General features: G+C 44.6%; 1 protein-coding gene across 2 annotated transcripts; it reads right to left on the reverse strand.

Annotated features, from left to right (window-relative positions):
- Positions 1 to 377: 377 nt before the first annotated feature.
- C9 (complement C9) lies at positions 378 to 21,650 on the reverse strand. Of its 2 annotated transcripts, none has more exons than XM_077347025.1 (12): positions 21,558 to 21,650; positions 16,190 to 16,319; positions 15,408 to 15,555; positions 14,272 to 14,422; positions 11,752 to 11,890; positions 10,816 to 11,028; positions 8,319 to 8,559; positions 7,260 to 7,379; positions 5,590 to 5,771; positions 4,122 to 4,350; positions 2,358 to 2,533; positions 378 to 555 (listed from the first exon to the last, which is right to left on the reverse strand). In XM_077347025.1, exons 1-12 carry the CDS (start codon positions 21,632 to 21,634, stop codon positions 526 to 528), a joined length of 1,836 nt encoding a protein of 611 aa, XP_077203140.1. In that variant the 5' UTR covers positions 21,635 to 21,650; the 3' UTR covers positions 378 to 525. The 2 variants fall into 2 exon arrangements, with proteins under 2 accessions (XP_077203140.1, XP_077203141.1); XM_077347026.1 differs by having other exon boundaries at positions 16,190 to 16,307; positions 21,558 to 21,638.
- Positions 21,651 to 23,411: the final 1,761 nt, after the last annotated feature.

Below are 23,411 nucleotides of genomic sequence, written 5' to 3' on the forward strand. Positions count from 1 at the left end.
CTGTATGGATGGTTGAGGACATTCTGTCCCACTGTATCTGAGGACCTGTGCCTGCACACAAAAGCCAAAATCTTGAATAACACTTGATTGGTCTTAAAGATGCCACTGGACTCAAACTTTGATCAGAAACAAGGTAAGCCAGACCTCATTTAACTGAAAGGAAACTTGACACTGCTGATTTGAATAATGTTTCTTGCCCCGATAGACAGATGTTTGAATGAAGGAAAACCAGGTTTATTCCAAGAACCCTACAGGGTATTTTTGGACAAGCCTTCTAACTCTTCTAAAATGTTCATGGAAGAACACAACTCTCTCTTGAACTCTTTGGTGGAATTCACATTTAACAAATACACAACACAAATGGATCTCCTCCCAGCAAATGATCAGCTTAAATTTATTTTCAGTTCTTTTTTAAAAAAAATTTAATTAACAGCTACCGGAGTTCTATAATTCGGCAAAGCATCTGTATTATCCTTTGCATCCCTTTGACAGCTGAAAGCTCAGTCTGCAGATCTGGGTGGGTATTCAGGCTGCATCCTCTCTCAGATCAGACACCTGTCAGAAGACATCAAAAAACAGATCAAACGCTGGAGAATCCACAGTTCATGAGGGGCAGGTGTGAAGCACCTTTGGCCCTCTAGGTTTGTGGTTGAAGATGCACTAATGTTCTCTACCTGTGACTTTCAGAGGATCAAGGCAAAGCTAAACTGGAGATTTCTAGGACAAGCTGCAAGGGATGAAATTCAGCAAATGTGAATCACGTCTAATGCATGACAATGGCAGTGTACTGGGGACTGAGCAATAGATTGGAGTGGCCAAACTGTGGCTCTCCAGATGTCCATGACCTACAATTACCATGAGCCCCTGCCAGCAGTATGCAGGATCAGCCAAAAGCATCCATGATCAGTATCTGTTCAGCTGTTGCTTGAAGACTGCCAGTGAGGGGGAGCTCACCACCTCTTTAGGCAGCGGAGTCCACTGCCGAGCTACTTTGACAGGGATTTTTTCTCTCTGATGCTTTAAGCTGGCCCTGCATTGAGCAGTGGGTTGGACTAGATGACCTAATCCTTCCAACTCTAGGATTCTTTGACATCTGGTGAGCTGCAGTTTGGCCACCCCTGCCATAGATGATCAGCAGGAGCTGGATCCAGGGAATGGGCCAGCCCCAGAGAGCAAACATTGCTATGGCTACAAAGAGGCTCCCAAAATGATCATTCATGAGCAAGGTTATGCTAGAGGGTCTTGAAACCTGCACGGACAACAGCCATATATGAAGGAATGGGGTGAGATTGAGTGGAAAAATTGGCTGGATCCAACCCATAGTTTTATGCTGCCTTGGAGGTCTCTCTGCACAAAACTGTTATTAACTTTGCAACTCCACCTGCTCATAATACTGTATTCAATCCATGGCTTAATCAAGGCAACTACACCAAAAGTCCAAAGCAAGACTAGGCGAAAATTGTATATTCCTTTTTTTTGTGGGGACAGACATTTCCTATGAGTCAGTAGAATAATGGTATTGTAAATCTGAATGTGCAGCCTTTGTTCGAAGCAATGATTATACAAGTGAGTTCTGAATGGACCCATTGGGGCCAAAATGTGCTGAACGGGGAGGGGGGGGTTACATTGTGATAAAGATGTTGACCATATATTTAGAAGTTTCCTTAATAATGACTAAATCTGCCACTCAGTGGTAATGCTAGGGTTGAGAGCCCTGGGCTGGGAAAATCCAAGAGACTTGTGGATTGAAACTGGGGAAGGATGGGGCTTGCAGAAGAGAGCAGATTCTGATCCCATAGAGTCATTGAGTCATAGAATCATGGAAGGGGCCATAGAGGCCATCTAGTCCACCTGCCATTTTCTCCAGGGGAACGGATATCTGTCTGGAAATCAACTCTAATTCTGGGAGATCTTCAACTCCCCCCCATCCCCCAAGAGACCCTAGATGAGGTTCCAGGGTCAATCCCAGGCAATGGTTCTAAAGGTACAGAGAAATACCTTTCCCTGCTTGAACACCTGGAAAGTGGCTATCAGCTAGAATTTAAAGAAGAAGGGAAAAAAAGACCCTAAACTAGTTGAACTTGTTGCCTGTTTCGATTTTAGGCTTGTGGACATAAATATTTCAATAGCCGGAAACCTCAAGGCTTTATTCCACTTAAGCAAATTGAACGGGAATTTAAGGCTTATAGAGGAGACAGAGAGGAGTAAGGAAGGAAAGTCCCCTGACAGCCCATGGTATTCACCACATAGAGTCTGGAAATCTCAGTTTTAGTCTTCAGTTATTGAAACCACATGATTTTTTCCAAAGTTACAGACAACGGTCCTTTATTTGCTCCTCGTTCTGCACAGCTACAAACCTGTTCTTGACTGATCACCTCGGTGCAGCGTCTTCTTTCTAAGGCGGTGCCTTCACATGGCCTGCCCCCTGATACAGGAGCCGGGTTATTACATTCCCGTGTCCGAGTACGTTCTCCTTGCACACAAGGGGACCAGCTGGACCAGCAGCTCCAGCCTCCGTCAGTGAACGTCTGCCCTGTATGAAGATCAGATTGCAACTGTTTTATTCCTTTCTATATCAGAAATGGACAGGCCTTTCTTTTCTCACATTATCTGTTTCTACGGCGGCATTTTCGCAATACTTGAATGGCAGCTGAAATAATGGGGAAACGAACCACTCCAGCATCCTGAAGCTGCTCTTTCCCCTCCCCACCCCACAGAAAATACACATCAAGAAATCTGGTTCTCTTGATTCTTTGATTTAGACCCATGTCCAGTCACTGACCTCTGCCAAATTTGTAGTTTCGCTCTTGGGCTCTTAAGAAAATTCAGATTCAGTGATTTGATTGTAGGTAATTAGTTGACAAAGGGAGATTGGGCTCTTGAAAGCTTATACCCTGAAAACTTGGTTGGTCTCGTAAGGTGCTATTGTATTAGAATCTAGCTCATATGTAATTATATCACCTTGGAAATGGCTCAGTCTTGGAGCTCAATGAGGCATCTTTTATAAACAGGCAAATGCTCTAACCTCAAAGCAGCTTAATCGTAGTGCCAAAGCAATCAATATAAACGAATGAATTATTCAAGTGAAATGTGTTGCAGTTGAACTTTATGAATACATCCAAAGATTACATAGAGAAATGAATCCAATAATTGCAGGGCCAGTGTGGCATTAATATGGAATAGATGGGGAAGTAGTTTTGTTCTGTGGGTCAGATGACTATGCTGCTGCTGGTGGAGACAGGAAAAGCTATCTATCCTGCTCAGTTAAGGGTAACAAGATAGCAAGATAAGAAGAACATGGAGACAAGAGTCTCCAAAAAAATTCCCACTTCAAAGTTGTCCAGATGCCTCTGAGCTTTTTCACCATGCAGACCTGCCGCCTGCCAGTCTAACTTCCACAAAACAGCAGTTGGTAGAAACTGTTCCAAGACATTGTACCGTTCCAAACTTCAGACAGGGGTGAAGATCACTAAAAATATAATCCATACAGCACAAATAAAGCTCTGCTTGAACTCTTCTTTGTGACAGTCGGTTTCCTGTACACCAGAAGCTTTATGAAAAAATATGCTGGAACCTTCAATCATACACTTCCCCACCTGCAGTCAGAAGTTTAGGGACTTAATGGGTCTTTGAATGAGCTTGGCTAGAAGAGCCAACACAGACATAGACGAACCAGCAGTTTTCCTCCACAGAAAACAGCCTCTTATGTTCTTTGCTAGGAGCCAAGCACGTTGGATTCAGGAATACAACAGGTGTTAAATTAGGGCGGTGGGGTGGACGAACACTGCAGATGGCATCCCCCTCCTCCCAGGACCTGGAACGGCTGCAAGAAGCTGTTATGGAAATCACCAGCAGGGGCAGCTCTCACTGGCAAGGATCTGCAGCCTCCAAGCCTCAGCGGGAAGTGGAAGGAGGAGGGGGTGGGGGACAGAAGATGATTGGCTGGCAACTGGACAAACAGGCAAGCTGATTGGAGGAGGAGGAGGCACTCAGGGATGGGACAGCCATGCTGAGTAGCGCTTAAACCATGAGCCATGCTCCTCCCCCAAGGCCTTACCAGAAATGTTAAGTAGAACAGATATCCCTAATAATACTGAATGAATTCTTGAACTGCTGCTAACCTCTTATATGCTCCAATTTGGGTATCTGACAGGCCACTCCTTGAAAAAAAGGCGAGCATGCACAAATACACTCTCCATTCACCAGTATCACCGTCCCTCCATTTTGGCAGAGCCGGCATTTGCACACATTGTATTCAGCAACATAATCCTCCACGGCTCGCTCCAGATTTTGTTTCTTTGTTTGGGCGTTGGGCATCTTGGCAGGTACAAGGGTAGAGATTGGATATGGCTGCAAAGAAACCAAACACTGAACTTATTTTTTCAATAATTTGTTATGGTTGTTCAATTCTTCATGTAAGTGTGACCCAAACTGTCTAGACAGCCTCTTGCTTAACATGACACTCCCTGCAGGGAAAACATCTGAGTCCTTACAAGCAAATGGCACTTTCACATTCAAATGTATCACTTGGAAAGGCCGGAAACATTGGGAAATGACATTGAAGTCTGTCTTTTTTTGGGACAGAGAGGGGGAAAGAACACTGGCACTGATTCCTGGATGTCTTATAATGTCTGATTGGATTGTGTCTACATTTTGTAATCTGCCACGAGTCTCAGTGAGAAGGGCAGGTACTGTGTGTGTGTTGAGGGACATCAAATTGCTTCCAATTGATGTTGACTCTATGCATTGGTGACCTCCCAAAGTCTTATTGTTAGCAGCTTTGTCCAGGTCTTGCAACATGAGGGCTGTAGCATCCTTCATTGAATCGATCTATCTTGGGACTTCTTGCTGCCTTCAGCTTTTCCTAGCCCAATGGTCTTTTCCTGCGACAGGTTCAGTTTAGCCATTTTAGCTTCTAGGGAGATGTCAGGCTAGACTGGATCTAGAACCCACTTAGTTGTCTTTTTGGCTGTCTATGATAACTGTAAACCTTTTCCCCAACACCACATTTCAAATGAAAACTTCCTTCCCATCAGCTTTCTTCATTGTCCAGCTTTCACACTCACGCATAGTCAGCAGTCAGCAATTGATTATATATTTGCTCATTCTTCTCTTAATGCAGACATCTTTATTGGACACAAAATGTTTCCCCTGCAATTCAAACTCAAGTGAATACAAACAAATCCAGATTGCTGGTTTCTCCTCTTTATCTCTGGAATTTATTTTACCCATTTTCATTACGTTGTACGTAAATTTACCCTCACACTTTGCCTATAAGTATGAACTGATTACTTCCATTCTGCAACACTGTCTCTGAGGAAGTGTGCATGCACACCTTGAATAAAACTTTTGTTGGTCTTAAAGGTGCCACTACACGCTACATTTCTTCTGCTGCTTCAGACCAACATTTCCTCTTGAATCTACCCCTACATAGTGCTGGGGAGATACTGGGGCATGAATTAGCTTGATCTTGGTTGCCTGTGACACATCCTGATCCATGAAGTCAACCAACCAGCCAACAGTTCTGCAACTCTGCCCATCTCCAACCTTTTCATAGAGGCATAAAGTTTAAGAAGAAAATCCTCTTACTATATATTCTATGAGAGCTGGAGCTTTGGTGAGTGTAGCAGCCCACCATATGAAGTCCTTTTCATTGACCAGCCTGGCACCCCTTGATAACTTTTCCTCCAGTTGTGCTAAAATGGCACTTGTCCCTCCTTGAATTCGAGGGACCACAGTGTGGATAATGGATTGTCCAGTCGAGTTGTTTGCTACGGAGGACAGGTACATGCATTAGAAAAGAGCTGGCCCACCACCTGAAGCCAACAGGACAATGGGGGAGGGAACCGATAAAAGACAGAGTCACTTGATTTTGTTTTTTCACCTGCACTTGGGATAAACGCTTATTTCATGAGCATTGCCCAACGTGCCCAATTTATGCATCAACTAACATATTTTCATCTGGCCTTTCTAGCAAACAGTCATCCACACTCCCACCCCCTGAAAGCTGCTTACAAAGTACGTATAAACGTTTGCTAAAATATGAAACAGAAGAAGAACAGGCGAAAGCACGTATGGTAAATTGGGCAAAGAATTTGGTGCATGGCATATTAATGGAATAATGGGAAAGAATGCCATTGAAAAAGGGCTTAAATTGATATTATGTGTTAACCTGGAAGAGAACTTTTACAAACTGATACGGAGGAGGAGACGAGAATCAAACCCAGCTCTCCAGATCAGGGGTTGCCAACTCTTAATCACAACACCAGGCTGGAGGGAGCCCCAGGAGTGAGAGAATGGCCACGCATTGGGTGTGTGGGTTGTGGGTGGCTAGTCTGGGCAGATCCCCTGGAAATGCTATTATACACCCTCAACTATGGTGATAGACTCTGATGGGGAGAGATGTGAGCATATAATATGCTCAGGCAGAGCCAAAAAGGGTAGCTGGCCAGATGGCTGAGCTCACACATGCTATATAATGCACTTTCAATCCACTTTAATGCAACAGGATTGTCCAGTGTGAAAAGGCAGGACTCCCTTGGAAACACTTGCTAAAATGTACTGAAAGTGGACTGAAAGTGCATTATTTAGCATGTAGAAGAAGAAGAAGAAGAAGAAGAAGAAGAAGAAGAAGAAGAAGAAGAAGAAGAAGAAGAAGAAGAAGAAGAAGAAGAAGAAGAAGAAGAGTTGGCTCTTATATGCCCAAAGGAGTCTCAAAGCGGCTTACAATTGCTTTCCCTTTCCTCTCCATTTTTCACCTTAGTGACCGTTTCTGCACTGGGAACTTCACTACCACAGCTCCCATGCAGGAGAACAAATAGGGGGCAGTTGAGGGCACCAGGCCAAATGCTCCCCCATGTGGGTGCAGGAAGAGGTGGGGCAACCTGCCACAACTAAAACTCCAGCCTGCAGCCCAGCATGAAACCTCCAGTGCATAAATGGTCAGTGTGAAAACTCTTTAAATTGACTACTGGGTCATCCCTGCATCTGTACCTGGCTGTTTCTGCTGCCTCTTCAATGAGACCATTACGGATGGACCGACAGCCCATTTACCTTGCTCTACCATGCTATATGGGTCACGCTGGCACTAGTAACACCACCAGTCACATATTCTAAAATTATTATTTTTTTGTCATTGTAAAATTGCAGCCTTGGTTTCATTTGGTTACTTTGGCCTGTTTCTGAAAAGGCAAGCTACCAATGAAAGTGAAATATCTATGCTCCTTAGCTTTTAGATTCAAAACCATCATAATACACACCTTTTAACACTTTTTCTCTTTTACAGTTTTCCTGTTCAGAAGACAAACTAAAACCTTGTGATGTAAAACGGACCATTTGATCGTATCCCAGGCAGGCTTTGACATCTTCTACTGTGACTCCTGTCAACGGGGGTGAAACAGAAAAGATCAGAGAGGTCAGAACGTGGAATAGCAAATGTCCTGAGCCACACAGCACCAAAAGAGTTTGCATGGAAATTATCTCCATCGTAGCAATTCAGTTATGATATATTTAGCAATGATATACGGAGTCTCTCTGCTTTTATCCCTGCCTGATTTGCAAAAGTTACTACATTGAAAATTCTAGCTTCATATCAAAAATGGAAACTCGAGTTACTGAGTGCATAAAACCTGAATTTGTTGGTCAATCAATGGGACTAAAAGTTGTACCCCCCCCAAAAAATCTGCCATTTATTGAGATCTAGTAGATAGCAGATGAGTTGGTTAGCCCATTCTTACTAGATCTTGGTTGCTAAGCATAGTCAGTTCTGTTAAGTGTTTGGATCACTGAAGGTTGCTCACCAGAAGCAAATCATATCTCAGTGCTTCTTGCCATGAAAAGAAGAAGAAGAGGAAGAGGAGGAGGAGGAGGAGGAGGAGGAGGAGGAGCTTTATCAGGGCTGTGATGAGCCCAAGGTCATCTACCTGGTTGCATGTGGGGGAGGAGTGAGGAATCAAACCTGGCTCACCAGATTAGTAGCCACTGCTCCTAACAACTACACCAAGCTGGCTCTTGGGACAATGGGAGGTTGCATCCTATTTAAGGGGCTTTTCTATTTTCTCTCTCCCTATTTCAGGGACTTTAAGTAGCTGGCTGCATGGGCTGGAAGCTAAATTCCTTGGGGAAAATGGAAGATTAGAAACGAAATCAATAAACCAAATGAATCCATAAACGTAAAGCTGTTTCCTCAAGGAGGCTATCGAAAGAACATGATCAAAGCTTCCTAAAGGGCACAGGGCTCATTCAATAACTGCAGCTGCACTGTGACAGAACCAGGTTGGGTCTGGAAGGGGGGTGCACTTTAAATTCGGAGCCCATACCTTCCTCTCTCATATTCTGCTTGTCCAGCACATATAGTAGTTCATATATTCCTCCGACCTTTCCCTTTTCGGCATAATGAGTCCCGTACGTTTCCAGAAACCTGAAATATTCTCCCATGTCATAGTCGCTGGGCAGATGTTTTAAATCTTCAAGGAACGCTCCAGTCAGCCGCATGTCACGGTTTCGCATTATGTATGTTCCCACTTCTACAGTTCCTTTCAGGTATAGAAAGATTTGTTCCTGTAATGCCGAACGGAGGGGTTATTTCTTATATCCTTCTTCTAACAAGAAAAGGAAGGGCTGCAGATTCTGCCTCCATTCCCACTTGCAAGAGTTTTTCTGTCTACAATATAAGTTTTGTCGACATTATAGATGGGAGGAAAGGTGGCATGGTATAACCTGATCAGATCTCAGAAGCTAACCAGGGAAGAGGGACTCTGCAGAGGAAGGAAATGGCAACTCACTTCTGCTTCTCATTTGCTTTAAAACTTTGGTAGTCAACCTGTGGTCCTCCAGATGTCCATGGACTACAATTCCCATGAGCCCCTGCCAGCGTTTGCTGGCAGGGGCTCATGGGAATTGTAGTCCATTAACACCTGGAGGACCACAGGTTGACTACCCCTGCTTTAAAAGGCTTTTCCTGGGGTCACCATAAGTCAGTAGGGACTTGACAGCACTTGGGTGTGTATAAAAGTGCCTTACAGCTGCAGTTTAGGGCCGGGGTGGCCAAACTGTTTCTCTCCAGAATGACCATGGACTACAATTCCCATGAGCCCCTGCCAGTATGCTCATGATAACTGTAACCCATAGACCTCTGGAGAGCCATGGTTTGGCTACCCCTGACCTAGGGTTTTCAAGGCAAGAGATATTCAGAACTGGTTTTCATCATTGCCTTCCTCATCATATCAACCCTGGGTTTCTTTGGTGGTCTCCCATCCAAATATGAACCAGGACTGACCATGTCTAGCTCCCAAGATCAGATGAGATTGGGCTGGCCTGGGCCACCCAAGTCAGGGCCACCCAGATATTATAGACATCAGCCATGTTAACTGCCAACGCTTTTTCTGCAAAGGATTCTGGGAACTGTAGCTCTGCAAGAAGGCTTAGTTGCTCATAGGCTCAGATTGGTCATAATTTAAGACCACGGGTCAAACTATAACAGTTTAGCATAGTGTGTTATTGTGAGCAGTGCCTTGAATGATGAGAGGTCCTACCAGCCTCTTCAGTTCCTGTCCTTAAAAGTAAAACGATTCATTTTTCACCTTTGAGAAGTTGCCAAGGAAATTGTTTCACATGCCAGAGAAAAACATGTTTCTTTCAGCTTGTACAGTTGTTGAAGGCAAGAAGGTTTGACAGTAAGACGATGGCAATCTTGTGAATTTCTATATTAATACATTTCAATTAAACGTTTTCCTCTGGCTGCTGGAAACCTATACAGCTCTATAATTGCTGTGTCGTTTCCTCAAGATTTACTGGCAGAAGTGTTAAATGAATCAGACCACAGGGCCATCTTGCCTGGCTTCATTCTCTCCCCCTGCCCCCCAATTTCTACACCTCAAAGCCTTCTAACCTGAGCTCCCTGTAAGTGAAAATTCAAAGGATTGATCACAGGACTTTCTGAAGACAAATAATGTTTGTTTTTTTTTACCACCAAGCTATGGCATCTACAAGAGGTTGCAGAATTGCAACTTGGTCCTACCTATGTTTACTTGGATACATTCCACTGTTTTCAATGTCACTTGCTCACAGGTATGTGTGGAATATCTCAGCTTTAATGTCTTTACAAGAAGAGCCCAGCTGGGTCAAACCAGGGGTCCATCTAGTCCAGGATCTTGTCTCACTCAGTGACCAGCCAATTCCTCAGGAGAGTCAACAACAGGGCAAAGAGGCTTGGGCCTTCCCCTGATGTTGTCTCCTGTCTCTGGGATTCAGAGATTTGATGCCTTTGAACTTGAACATTTCCCTCAGTCTCCATGGCTAGTAGTCCTTGAAAGACCTCTCCTTCATGAATCTATCTAATCCACCTTTAAAGGTAAAGGTAAAGTAAAGATATCTCCTGTGCAAGCACCGAGTCATGTCTGACCCTTGGGGTGACGCCCTCTAGCATTTTCATGGCAGACTCAATACAGGGTGGTTTGCCAGTGCCTTCCCCAGTCATTACCGTTTACTCCCCAGCAAGCTGGGTACTCATTTTACTGACCTCGGAAGGATGGAAGGCTGAGTCAACCTTGAGCCGGCTGCTGGGATTGAACTCCCAGCCTCATGGGCAGAGCTTTCAGACTGCATGTCTGCTGCCTTACCACTCTGCGCCACAAGAGGCTCATCAATCTTTAAATCCACCTTTAAAGATTTTTATTCCTGTGGCCATCACTACATCCTCTGGCAGCGAATCCCACCTTTTAACTGCTCTCTGAGTAAAGAAGTCTTTGAGTTCCTGATGCCATGCCAATGAATGAATAGAGCCGCACCCCTTAATTTCATTTGATTTTAACTTACCCTTCCACTGGACTCTTCCAAGAAGCGAGTGATGTTTGTGGAAGGACTCAAACCTGGACTGAGTTCTATTGATGTATTAGCATGAGTCTCAGTAGGGATGAATTTCAGTGAAAGGCTAGACTGGAAATTCTTTTTCCCCTCTGTAAACATCTTTCTCGCTGCTGCCACCTCGTTTGAATACTCCCCAAAAGAGAAGCTCTTATCTTCATTTCTCTTTGGGTGAAAAATATATAAAATAGATCAATCAAGTTCAATAGAAGGAGGACTATATGCATCACACATCTCATCACACTTGAACAGGAGTTTGAAATTACTGGCAGGATACTCTGATTCTGTTTCAGTGACTGGTTTTGGGTGATGGTGCAATTTCACTTTTTATATACAAAATTGAGTTTTAATTTTTTTTAATCTGCTTAAAAAAACCCTGCAATGCAGTGGTTATGTTTTGCTTGCTTTGAAAGCGAAGATTCAGCCTTATTAATTGTTGCCATAAGTGATTTAGGACATTTATTTCTTTTTATTTCTTTTAATTTATGTACCGCCCTCCCCGAAGGCTCAGGGTGGTTTACATGGAACATGAACGATACATAAAACAATCTATAACATATGAATAACCATATAATAATATTAATAACAGGTAGTTGTAACAATAAACAGAGTAAACAATGCTACAGTGAACTGTGCAAACAGGTCCAGATGACATATAATAAAGCTATGCATGGGTATAAATGAACATGCTCACCTTCATGATATTAAGAAAGTTGAACACAGATGCTGCAGAGCAGGGAAAACAAAAACAGTTTTTGTGTTTTAAGCGGCTACCCCTCTCCCAAGGAGATAGGTAGTTGTGGTACGTAGTTAGGCACAAGGACACTTAGAAGAGTTACTATAGAACAGAAGCATGTATGAAACTCCAGTTTATGCAAAGAGGCTTACTCTATAATTAACCACTGCAACATTCCACGGTGTACGATAATAGATGCCTGTATTCCCATCACGTTCCCGGTTGCAAAACCCGTTATAAAATTCATTGTAAAATGGGAGTTCCTTTGGCATCATTCCAAGAATGTTGACTCTGCAAGAAAACAGGACAAGAGTATGTTCTAGGATCTTATTTATTCCCAGTAATGTCCTATCATACTATTCAAATATGATGCAGGTTCTGTCTGTCTATCTATCTATCTATCTATCTGTCTGTCTGTCTGTCTGTCTGTCTGTCTGTATTTATATTTATATATTTAAAAGTGAACCTCCAATCTATATACATATATACACAAACACACATACATATAGCATGGCACGAAATAACTAGGGTTCAGCGTTTTCCATCAAGAGCCTCTTGTGGCGCAGAGTGGTAAGGCAGCAGACATGCAGTCTGAAAGCTCTGCCCATGAGGCTGGGAGTTCGATCCCAGCAGCCGGATCAAGGTTGGCTCAGCCTTCCATCCTTCCGAGGTCGGTAAAATGAGTACCCAGCTTGCTGGGGGGTAAACGGTAATGACTGGGGAAGGCACTGGCAAACCACCCCGTATTGAGTCTGCCATGAAAACGCTAGAGGGCGTCACCCCAAGGGTCAGGCATGACCCAGTGCTCGCACAGGGGATACCTTTACCTTTACCTAGCGTTTTCCATGACCTTAACCAATACTAATATTTTCTGCAGACACTGGTATGTTACACATGCACATATTTCTGCAGATTTTCCAAGCAGTAAGCCTTTAAGCTTGACTTTGCAGGCTTGACTTTGGATTCTGTGTCTAGCTTAGGCACAGTTCATTTTCCTATGGTGAATTTATCTGCAGCTACAATAAAAACCCCTGGACTTTTCTAAATTGAGGTGGACCATCACTTGTAATGTTTGTGTGTGTGCATGTGTGTGTGTAAGGGGGGTGTCCAAGCACCTTCCATTTAAATCCTCATGGTTTATTTATTTATTATTTATTATTTTGTTACATTTATATGTGTGTGTAAGATCTCATATTTAATGTCTTTACAAGAAGAGTCCAGCTGGATCAAACCAGGGGTCCATCTAGTCCAATATCTTGTTTCACTCAATGACCAGCCAATTCCTGATCAGTTTAGATCTGTCCATGTTTTATACATGCATTTTAGTGTTAGTTCATTGAATGAAACAAAAAGGAACTGCAGTGAAAGGCAAGAAAACCAAGTTTGAAATGGACAATACTATTTTTGAAAGCGACAAGCAGCTGCAAAGCCCAGTATTGCATAAGGCCAAGCATCAGGGAACTGAGCTCTGTCATCTGGAGAGAAGTTTTAATTCTGGGTGATCTTTAGCCCTCATCTGGAGGCTAGCAATGGTAGTTCTCATGGGGAAATGCCAGGTTTGGAAGATGGAATCTATGGTATTACACCAGTCCTTCCTCAAACTTCATCTTTCCCAGGCTCCACCCCTCAAATGCCCAAGAATTTCCCTAACTGGAGTGGGCAACCCTATCTCTTCCCAGCTAACAAGAAGAAGAAGAGTTGGTCTTTATACCCCACTTTTCAGTACTCAAAGGAGTCTCAAACCGGCCTACCTTTATCTGTCCCTCTGTCTTCAGCTTTCCAGCTCTCTTCCCTTACCCCACAGCCTCTACAGTCTTTCTCCACTGTGGGAGCCAAAGCAAGCTTACATAGTTCTCTTCTCCTTTTTATCTGCACAACAACCCTGTGAGGTAGGTTAGGGTGAAAGTATGTGACTGGTCAACCAGGAATCTCCCACAGCATGATGCAGCATGACAGTACTTTGAAGGTCTAACCACTGTACCACACTGGCTTTCAGAGGTTGAACAGTAGCAAGCAGTCAAGCTTAGTTGAGCTATGCAGATCAGGTGGTTGCAAGTCACCCAAGAAGGTGCTGCCAAGCCTCTGGTTGCCAACCTCCAGGTGGGACCAAGAGATCCCTCAGAATTACAACTGAGCAGAGATCTGAATCCCTGCAAAAAATGGCTGCTTTGAAGGATGGACTCTATGACATTATATCCAGCTGGGCCTCTCCCTTCTCCAAACTCCGTTGTCCTCAGATTTCATTGCAAAATCTACAGGAATTTCCTGGCCTGGAGGTAGCAACCCTCATCAGGCTTGGCTCAAGGCCAAAATACATCTGGAAAAGGCCCTGTTCCCTCCCCCTGCCCTTTACAAACAGAACCAGCCTTGGAACTCTGTGGTTGCTTAGAACCAACTCTTGAGCAAATCACTTTTTAAAATGTCAAGGTACCCCTTTTATCAACTTTTTAAAGCTGCCCAGTGGTTTGTTTTAGATTTCACATTTTCCTGCAAACTGAAGGATCTTTTTTGGGTTTGTAGAAAGATCTGCCTTGCCTGTGCACAGCCCCAGACCCCAGATTTAAGGATCCAAAGATATCCCGACTTTGCTACTAAAATACATGAAAGTAATCCTCATTTGCTGTTGCCTGGACCATTTCATTGCCTCCTTCTGCAGACTCGCCAGCCCTTACCCACGGCCAGCTTTCTTCCCAATTTTTGATATGCCAAGAATGCGACCACGACAGGGCGGGCGGGGTTTGGTGTCGTTACAATTATCTTCATCAGAGGAATCTCCACAGTCATTGTCTGTATTACACACCAATCTTTCTTGGATGCAGACTCCTGAGGAAAGAACAAAGAACAGAAGCAGTTTGTTCTTGTAGGACATATAGCACAGGCTATAGGCCCTACAGTTCCTGACTGGCTCATCTGGGGACTTCCAGCTCTGTTGAGCAAACTTCTTCCCATGAGGTCCCTTCCAACGCTATGATTCTATGATTGCCTCCTGAACTGACTGAATGGAGACAACGGAACAATTTGATAGGACTTTCTTTCCTCTTTCTATACAAAGTTGTTTCTCTTCAAGATAAAAGTATTTTATTCTTTTAAGCAGCCTACTGCTTTGCATCCCTCTGCATACTCCACCCTCTCAAAATGTGTACAAAATAAAAATCTTCACAGAGGAGGCAAATTTTAAGCGTTGAACTCGAAATGAATCTTAAAGCCACCTTGCGGGATCTCATGGCAGTATGCGTTTATTTACACTGGACCGACTGCCTCCATTCTGTCAGAGAAAGATAGTCAAAGAGGATTATGGCTGATCAGGTCTAACAATCATTTCGACAGCACCAAAGTTTTGAAACCAGAAATAAAAGAACAGTGACACAGTGAAGCAAACAGATCAGGTTTCAACATCATTAAGAAAAACAGGTGGGACAAGTAGTCTATACGTAGGGGAGCTTAGACCGTTTACACACTGGAGGTTTTATGCTGGGATGTAGGCTGGGGGTTTAGTTGTGGTAGGTTGCACCCACATATGGGGGAGCATTTATCCTGGTGCACCACATCTGCCCCTGATTTGTGCTCCGGCATGGGAGCTGGGGCAGTGAAGTTCCCAGTGCATAAACGGTCTTAGAGATGGAAATAAAGTGGACATGTGTGAATAAGTTTGCTAAAGGGAGATCCATAGAATCAGTGCCACCATGGAAAAGCCCATTCTTACAGAAGATGGCCTCATGGCAGACCATAGTGGCACATTCAATAGATCCTGTAGCATCCCCAAAGTTTACATGAAACAATATTTTCAAAGAATAATGCAAAAGCCTACCATTAGCACATTGGAAGTCATTCTCTCCACAGTCATTTTTTTCTTGAGGGCAAACACGGTCTGATACACAGCTCTGTTTGTCACCCAGAGGTTCAAAACATGGCTTCCCTCTGAATTGTCCATAATTCAAGACACTTCTTGAGCGATACTTTTGGAAAGAAGAAAGAAGAATAGGCTCAAAAGTACAAGGGAAATAGTAATAAAATCATGTAATTTTCTTTTTGCATCCCAATAATTTTGAAACTACGGCAGAAATGTTGAGAGAAACAAAAGGTTTGTAAACTTTTCATGTCCCCAAAGTATTAGGGAATCCATTATTCTAGAAAACACCTCAAAATCCATTTTAGGAGCATTTTTTCTTTATCGAAAACTTGAAAGCAAAACAAAACAAGGTGTTTCTAAAGAGAAAGTAATAATCTGGTCCGGGAAAGGGTGGCTCACAATTCTTTGTCATACAGTTTGTATTATTCAGTCCGTTTTTCACAAAACGTGATCCCTAGTCAGAAAAGATTTCTATTGTACTGTTTTGAAAGGGAGGATTTAAAAAATCCAGCCGGGGAGCTGTTTTGGTAATTTGCCTCAGAAACCAAAGAGGGGCCTTGTGGCATCTTCAACACTAACAGATTTATTAAGGCATATACTTTTTCCAACTAGAACTCACTGCATTGGATGCACGAAGTGACAGCTCCACACCCAAAAATGTGTGTATGTACAGCAGAGAGGAAAACTAGAGTGAAATGCAAAAAAAAAATGCAAAACATGTTCAGAGACAAACCACTTACTCTTTCTTTGCTGCATGGATTACAAGGTCCCCATTCACTCCAGGGGCTCAGCAAGCAGTCGATGGGGGGTGGAGCGCCAGGTTCTCTTGACACTCGACGCAGCACTTGTTCTGAAAACCTATCCAAATGACTGGACATACTCATTAGCTTAGCAAGACTCCCAGGCTCTACCCCCCCAAACATACATAAGTTTCCCAATCTGGATCTGGCAACCCTCAGCTCCACCCCTACTGGTGGCCAGCAGGGACCTGGACCTCCTACTCTGTAGTCTGGAGCTCAGTTGGAATCCTGGGAGCTCTCTAGGTCCTACCTGGAGTTTGGACCCCCTAGGAAAACTCCATATCTGTGTCCATTGGGAATCATACCTTATTGAAAATTATTAGCAGAGCTGAAAATATGTAGGAATACATATGAATATGTAAGAATATACATGGACCCCAAACCATTTGTGGCCTGGGTCCAGCATATCTGAGGGCCTGCCTGTCTGCCTATGCCCCCTGGAGAGCACTCCACTCTTCAAACACCAATAGGCTGGCTGTCCCCAGCTTGAGGGAACTTCTCCTGGCCTTGACCAGGTCCAGGGCCTTTTTGGTCTTGGCCCCTACCTGGTAGAATGAGCTCCTGGAAGACATTAGGGTTCTGACAGAGCTGGTTCAGTTCCACAGAGCTTCCAAGACAGAGCTTTTCTCTACTGTCAGCCTTCCCTCCTCTCCCTAAAGCCAATATTCTCCAAGCTCCATCCCAAAAACTCCAGGAATTCCCCAACCTGGAGTTGGCAGCCCTAGCTCCTAAATAAGGGGAATGATCTCTATTAGGTTCCCTCCCACTGCACTGTCTTTCCATACAAGGCACACCTGTCCCCACCACAATCCACAAACTTAAGGTGTTGGCTACGGGATTGACAGAGAGATACCATGATGTAGTAGTCAAGAGTGGAAGACCCTAAGTTTGAGTCCCCACTTCTCCTCCATGTGCAGCCAGCTGGTTGACTTGGAGCCGGCCCCAGTTCTCTCCGAACACTCTCAGGCCCACCTACCTCACAAGATGCCAGTTGAGGACAAAGGAAGAAAAAGCCAGGATAAAGACATCAACACCATCTGGGACCCTCCTTTGAGTGAAGATGCTCCCGTTAGGAGAAAAATCACAGAACCGGCGGCAGAGCATGCCTAATTGTCGTTCCGGTCTGTAAATAATGCTGTCATTGGGTTGTATTGGGATGTTTTAAACATTTTATGATAGTTTTAATATTTCGTATTATTTTAGGCTGGTCTTAAGCTGTTACGAGCCGGCTTTGCTGGGAATGGCAGGGTAAAAATCTAAAGGATACATAAAATAAACAAAATTCTTCTTCTCCGTGGTTCAGCAGACTGTAAGCAAATCCCCATCAACCCTGCATGATTTCTGTATTTAGGAACATATCTGTCTTCAACTTGGGACCTAAACCGGGGGACACTTGCTAAGATCACTGGAATGGCTACTAAGATCGGCCCCCTCTAGAGTCTACCATGCCCTGAAAACAGGAGAATCATGTTAATAAGAGACATCACGGTCTCAGACTGCCTCCAGAGGGACTCCCAGGTTGCTAGTCTGCCCCATCACTGCCTGAATCATATCCATTGTTCCTGGAGAAATTATGGGGAGCGTGAAGCTGCTGTCTCCCAGTGAGACTGCATAAAGGGAGCCTTACACTTGGATCCTATGGGCAATTAGAAATACACCCCTTTGAGATTCATCCCCAGCAGCACTTCCAGGAGTGAAGAGTTTTCCTGCACGAGGATATTAATTATTTCATTAATGAATATAATTTATATTCATTTATATTCTGCCATTCCCACCACAGGCAAACTGGTGGGATCCGCATGAGTCAACCGCATGAGAAACGGCAGTGTTAAACAAATTGGCAATAGTCCTTGAAAATAATTCAGCACCGCTGAACACACACAAACGACCTGCAATCTGTTCAGAACGCTCTGACCTGCAGTTCCCTCCCACAAGATGCTCGCACTTGCATTGGGGAAATTCAAAAACCCCAGGAAGGGGGGGGGGGAGTTCCTAAGGAAGTGGTTTAGTCTTGCCAGAAATACAAGAGAATTGTGATAGACTATTTAGCAGACATACTAAGGAGGCGTGGAGTGGGGAAATGGTGAGTTTGCAGAGGAGGGGAAATTTGTGCTCACCATGGAAATATTTTATTACAGGAGCTCGTACGGCATTCTTATGTTGGCGTGCAACTGGTGTGTTTGCACCTGCCTCTAGTGAGGCAGTCTGTGGTGCGGACACCTCTGCCCTGCCCACTTTCTAGTTGGATTTCCTTCCTGTTGGGGTTAAGGGGAGAGCTGCATGAATCAGGTGGAAAACAGCTCCTTCATTGACAGAAATGATGAGATCGGATTCTTGAGAGTCAGGGAGAGAGAAAGCTTTAAGGTCAAGGAGAGGAAGTCAAACTGCACTCATTTAGGATTCTCAGATACTGATGACAGACAATGAGATGCACTTTTGGCCAGCCAGATGCTGAAGAGTTTCTTTCTAAAGTGGAGATAAACACCTTTTGAGCAAAGGAAACAAACAAATTGGTAAACTGGGAACCAAATTTGTAAGGGCAGTTGGGCATATAAGGAATTGCATTTTTTTTCTAAAATGGGAGAGAAAAACAACCAAAAATAGAGCATGATATTAAAGTCCATATTTCTCTCGGTATTTATCTCCCTTCCTTCCTACCGTTAAGCTTAGACAATAGTTCTGGGGTGGTATCCTGACAGAAGCTTCTCCGTTTCTGAGAAACGGAGAAGCTTCTGTCCCTTGAAGGAAACTATGCCATAGTCCCATTGTATACGGCACTGGTCAGACCACACCTGGAGTACTGTGTGCAGTTCTGGAGGCCTCACTTCAAGAAGGACGTGGATAAAATTGAAAGGATACAGAAGAGTGTGACGAAGATGATCTGGGGCCAAGGGACCAAGGACCAAGCCCTATAGGTTGAGGGACTTGGGAATGTTCAGCCTGGAGAAAAGGAGGCTGAGAGGGGACATGATAGCCCTCTTTAAGTATTTGAAAGGTTGTCACTTGGAGGAGGGCAGGATGCTGTTTCTGTTGGCTGCAGAGGAGAGGACACGCAGTAATGGGTTTAAACTACAAGTACAACGATATAGGCTAGATATCAGGGGGGAAAATTTCTCAGTCAGAGTAGTTCAGCAGTGGAATAGGCTGCCTAAGGAGGTGGTGAGCTCCCCCTCACTGGCAGTCTTCAAGCAAAGGTTGGATACACACTTTTCTTGGATGCCATTCCAACTCTATGATTCTATGTTGGATCATAGAATGATCTATGCTGGGGATCATGTGTAAAAGCCGTATGAGTTACTGGCTGCAGCAGGGAGGAGAATTTAGGGGGACTGAGGGACACAGCTGGAGAGATACAGCAGAGAAGATTTTTAATATCCTGCTTTGCTGCAAGGAGTCTCAAAGCAGCTCACATTTGGGCCTTTTCTTCCTTTCTCCTCAACAGGCACCTTGTGAGGTAGGTGGGCCTGAGACAGTTCAGAGAGAACTGGGACTGGCCAAAGGTGACTGAGCTGAGGATGAGTGGGGAATCAAACTGATTTATCTGGATTAGTCTTCCACTCTTGACCACTATGCAGTGCTAGCTCCCCAGCCAACACCATATGCCAGGCCCAAATCGAACACCACATGCTTGTCAACTATGGTGGGGACAGGTGTCCCTTGCATGGGACAATTGTACAGTGGGAGGAAACCAAACAGATTTTGCAGTGGGAACCAAAGAGAGGCCTTCCCCCCCCCCCTTATTTATTTATTGTATGTATAACCTGCAGCTCTTGAAAATCAGCTCATGGCGGGTAACATAAAAGAAAATCCATACAATAAAATTCAATAACCCCCCCCCCCATTAAAACCCCATCACCATACACAAAATCGATGGCTAAAATCCCATGGCCCTTCTTAAAACAGGAAGACCCTTGTGAGGGCAGCATGGGGGAAGCAAGATGTTTGGTACCAGATGTTCAGGTACCAGTGCCGCATCACCTGCTCTACCACTAGCCCTGACCATAAACCTGGTGGAAGTGCTCCGTTTTGCAGACCTATGGAAAGTAGTAAGCTCTCCAAGGGCTTCACAGCTAGGGTTTCCAACTTCAGATTGGGAAATTCCTGGAGATTTGGGGATGGCACTCACAAAATATGGGATTTGGAGAGAGAAGGGAAGGCTGAGACTGATTATGTTAATTTTTCTTAACGAAAATTGTTAGCAGAGCTGGTAATATATAAGAATATGTATGCAGGCTAGATAGACCAGCTGGTTAAAAGTTAAGCATTCAGACAGATATTTCAATAGTTTAAATGATGACTTATTGAAAGAAAATTGACATCCTTGATACAAGCCAGGGTTTTTGTGGGGGGGCAGTAAGTCACAGGTGACTTATGGGAACCCCATAGGGCAGGGGTAGTCAAACTGCGGCCCTCCAGATGCCCATGGACTACAATTCCCATGACCCCCTGCCAGCAAATTGAAAGAAAATTGACGTCCTTGATACAAGCCAGGGTTTTTGTAGGGGGGCAGTAAGTCATGGGTGACTTATGAGAACCCCATAGGGCAGGGGTAGTCAAACTGCGACCCTACAATGCTGGCAGGGGCTCATGGGAATTGTAGTCCATGGACATCTGGAGGGCCACAGTTTGACAACCCCTGCTATAGGGTTTTGAAGGCCAGAAATGCACAGAGACTGTTTGCCATTGCCCGACTCTGTGTAGCCCCCGGGTATTCCTTGGTGTTCTCCCATCCACATTTGAACCAAGAGAAATGGGTTTAGCAACCAAGATTCAGCAGGGTCAGGCCAGCCAGGCTCACATTAACTCAGCACACTCAGAACCGGAACAGGCACCAGTTTCAAAGGTCAAATGGGTCGACTGCTCGGATAACGCAAAGCAAAATGCAAGCGCACAATCGATCCAGGTCAGGCCACGAGGCAGAATACCTCTTTGCAAATCTGACCAAGGCTCGATTTCAATCATTCAGCAATGTTTAAATACCCACGCGGACATTTTCATCTCAAAACTCCGGCATGCCGGACAAACCACAATTCAGTTCATCTAGGACTGCTAGCAGCTCATTCCTGTGCAGGTTTACTTGGGAGTAATTCCTACAGATCTAAGGTGGCTGACTCCCAAGTGAGCCTCCTTAGGACTGGTGCTCAGGCATCTAATTGATACGCCCTGTATATATCAGAATGAAACGGACAGGAAGGGTTAGAATGACCTTGCCGAACACCCAGAAACGCTGGAATAGCATGTCTGCCCTAACCAGGCCGCCATGTTTCCATCTAGGGTGGCTTATTGTCGTAAGAAACAAGCAACTTACCTGCTTTTGCCTGCCAAGACAAGGCGACTTGCTTCTAAAACACACAGTGCCCTTATCAGAGACCAAAAGGCATTCATGATGCAGCTCTTCCCCCCCCGATAAGCGGTGCTATAACTGGAAGCTTCTCATCCCGTCCTTTGTGTTACATATTAGCAGAACAACAAACAAAAAACATTGCCGGATGCAGGCCGAGTCTGGCACCGTCTTTCACAAAGTGTCCGGGGGTTGATTTCAGGTCATCAGCTCCGTGTTGGTAGATGCTTGGAGGTTTTGAGGTGGTGGTGGTGCTTGTGGAGGGTGGGGTTTAAGGAAGGGAGGGACTTCTGTGGGGTTTGATGCCATGGAGTCCACCTTCCAAAGTGGTCACTTTCTCCAGGGGAACTGATCTCAGTCACCTGCAGATCATTTGTAGTGCTGAGGGATCCCCAGCTACCACTTGGAGGTTGGCAACCTTAGGTGGGCTGCCAGTACTGACTGGGACATTTTCCAAAGCTGGATGAGAGCAGAAAGGAAAGCTGTCAGCCTTTTGCGTTTCTCTTTCCCTATTCTAGGGTTGTCAGGTCCTTCAATACTGCCAGTGAGGAATGGCTGGGAGCATTCCAGGACATGCTGACATCACCTAGAAGTGATACTGGTATATTGGAGAGCGGGTGACACTCTGGCTTTTGGGCAAGACTCTATGGTAGAACTTGCTTCAAACCATAGAGTTTTACCCCAAAGCTAAGGCATTCCCCCCACAACCCTGGTGTGCTGACATCACTTCCAGGAGATGTCATCATGTTGCGATGTTCTTCCAGGCTTCGGTGAGTGGGGAGGGCAGTTCAGGTGGGGCAAGGTGTATCTGGAGAGCAAGGACTAGTAGGCTCTATGTCTCGCCTCAGCAAAGCAATGTTTCTGCATTCCACGCTGGTTCAGTCATCAGGAGTCAACATGAAAAGTTTGTCTCCCGTGGCGGCTAGCGATTTTGAGCAGCTTGTCAAAACACACACCCCACAACCAACACTGCAGCAGAAACCTGGGTGTATCCGAAGCAAACGTGATGTCATTTTGCTTAGGCTGCTATTTCATGTTGACTGGTCAAGGCCTTGAAAGCATGCCAAGGTTGGAGTCTTAGCAATTCTGAACCCAATATTAACACTTGCCATGCTAGGTATTCTGAAAATTCCCCAAACGAGTTAGAGTTAGCCGAGAACCAGTTCAGAGCACACTTGGACTTTACAGAGATGGACTTCTGAAGCTTTCACAGAAACCCCTTTATTCTGAAAGGTTTCTGGAAGACTCACAAGATTAAATTGAGTGTCCTCCAAGGCTCAGAAAAACCACAGTGTGCGGTCGGGGCCTCCCAACAAGAAAAACCTTCAGGGTGGGTTTATTGGCACTGAAAAGGCTTTTTGACATGCTGTGACTCATGACTACAAATTACAGCATCACAGTAAGAGCTGGGAGGGTGAGCCTTCCTCTGTGTGTGCCGCATACATAGAGCACAGCAGCTTTTGAGGCTTTCTATGCTGCGGAAGAGACCACAGAGCTCTGCAGATGGGGGGAAGCTTACCATTCTGATAGGATGCTGGTCAATCTTGTTTGCCTCGAGTGCAAAAAGTTCAAACTACTACTCTATCATAAGGCTCCAACATAGGTTACATATCAAAGCAATGTGTACGTAACGCTCTGCCAGTGCTACTCAATGCTGTTTCTAATTCAGGTCTTCCACAGCAACTAGGGCAATTTGTTCAAATGTCATTTAAGCATCCCCCCCCCACACACACACTTGCATTTCTGTTCAGTAGATGGCACTTAGATTCACATAGACAGGGGCGGCCAAATTGTGGTGCTTCAGAATTCATGGACTACAAT

Source organism: Paroedura picta, chromosome 7, assembly GCF_049243985.1.
Source record: "Paroedura picta isolate Pp20150507F chromosome 7, Ppicta_v3.0, whole genome shotgun sequence".
NCBI classification, from domain to species: Eukaryota; Metazoa; Chordata; class Lepidosauria; order Squamata; family Gekkonidae; genus Paroedura; species Paroedura picta.

Bases quoted from the DNA above. Each gene is read 5' to 3' on its own strand.
- C9 (XM_077347025.1), bottom strand. From the start codon at position 21,634: ATGAATGCCTTTTGGTCTCTGATAAGGGCACTGTGTGTTTTAGAAGCA. The intron at 15,556-16,189 runs GTAAGTGGTTTG...TCTTTCCAAAAG, and splicing joins ATCCATGCAGCAAAGAAAGA to TATCGCTCAAGAAGTGTCTT. The intron at 556-2,357 runs GTTTGTAGCTGT...GTCTTCTGACAG, and splicing joins AGGTGATCAGTCAAGAACAG to GTGTCTGATCTGAGAGAGGA.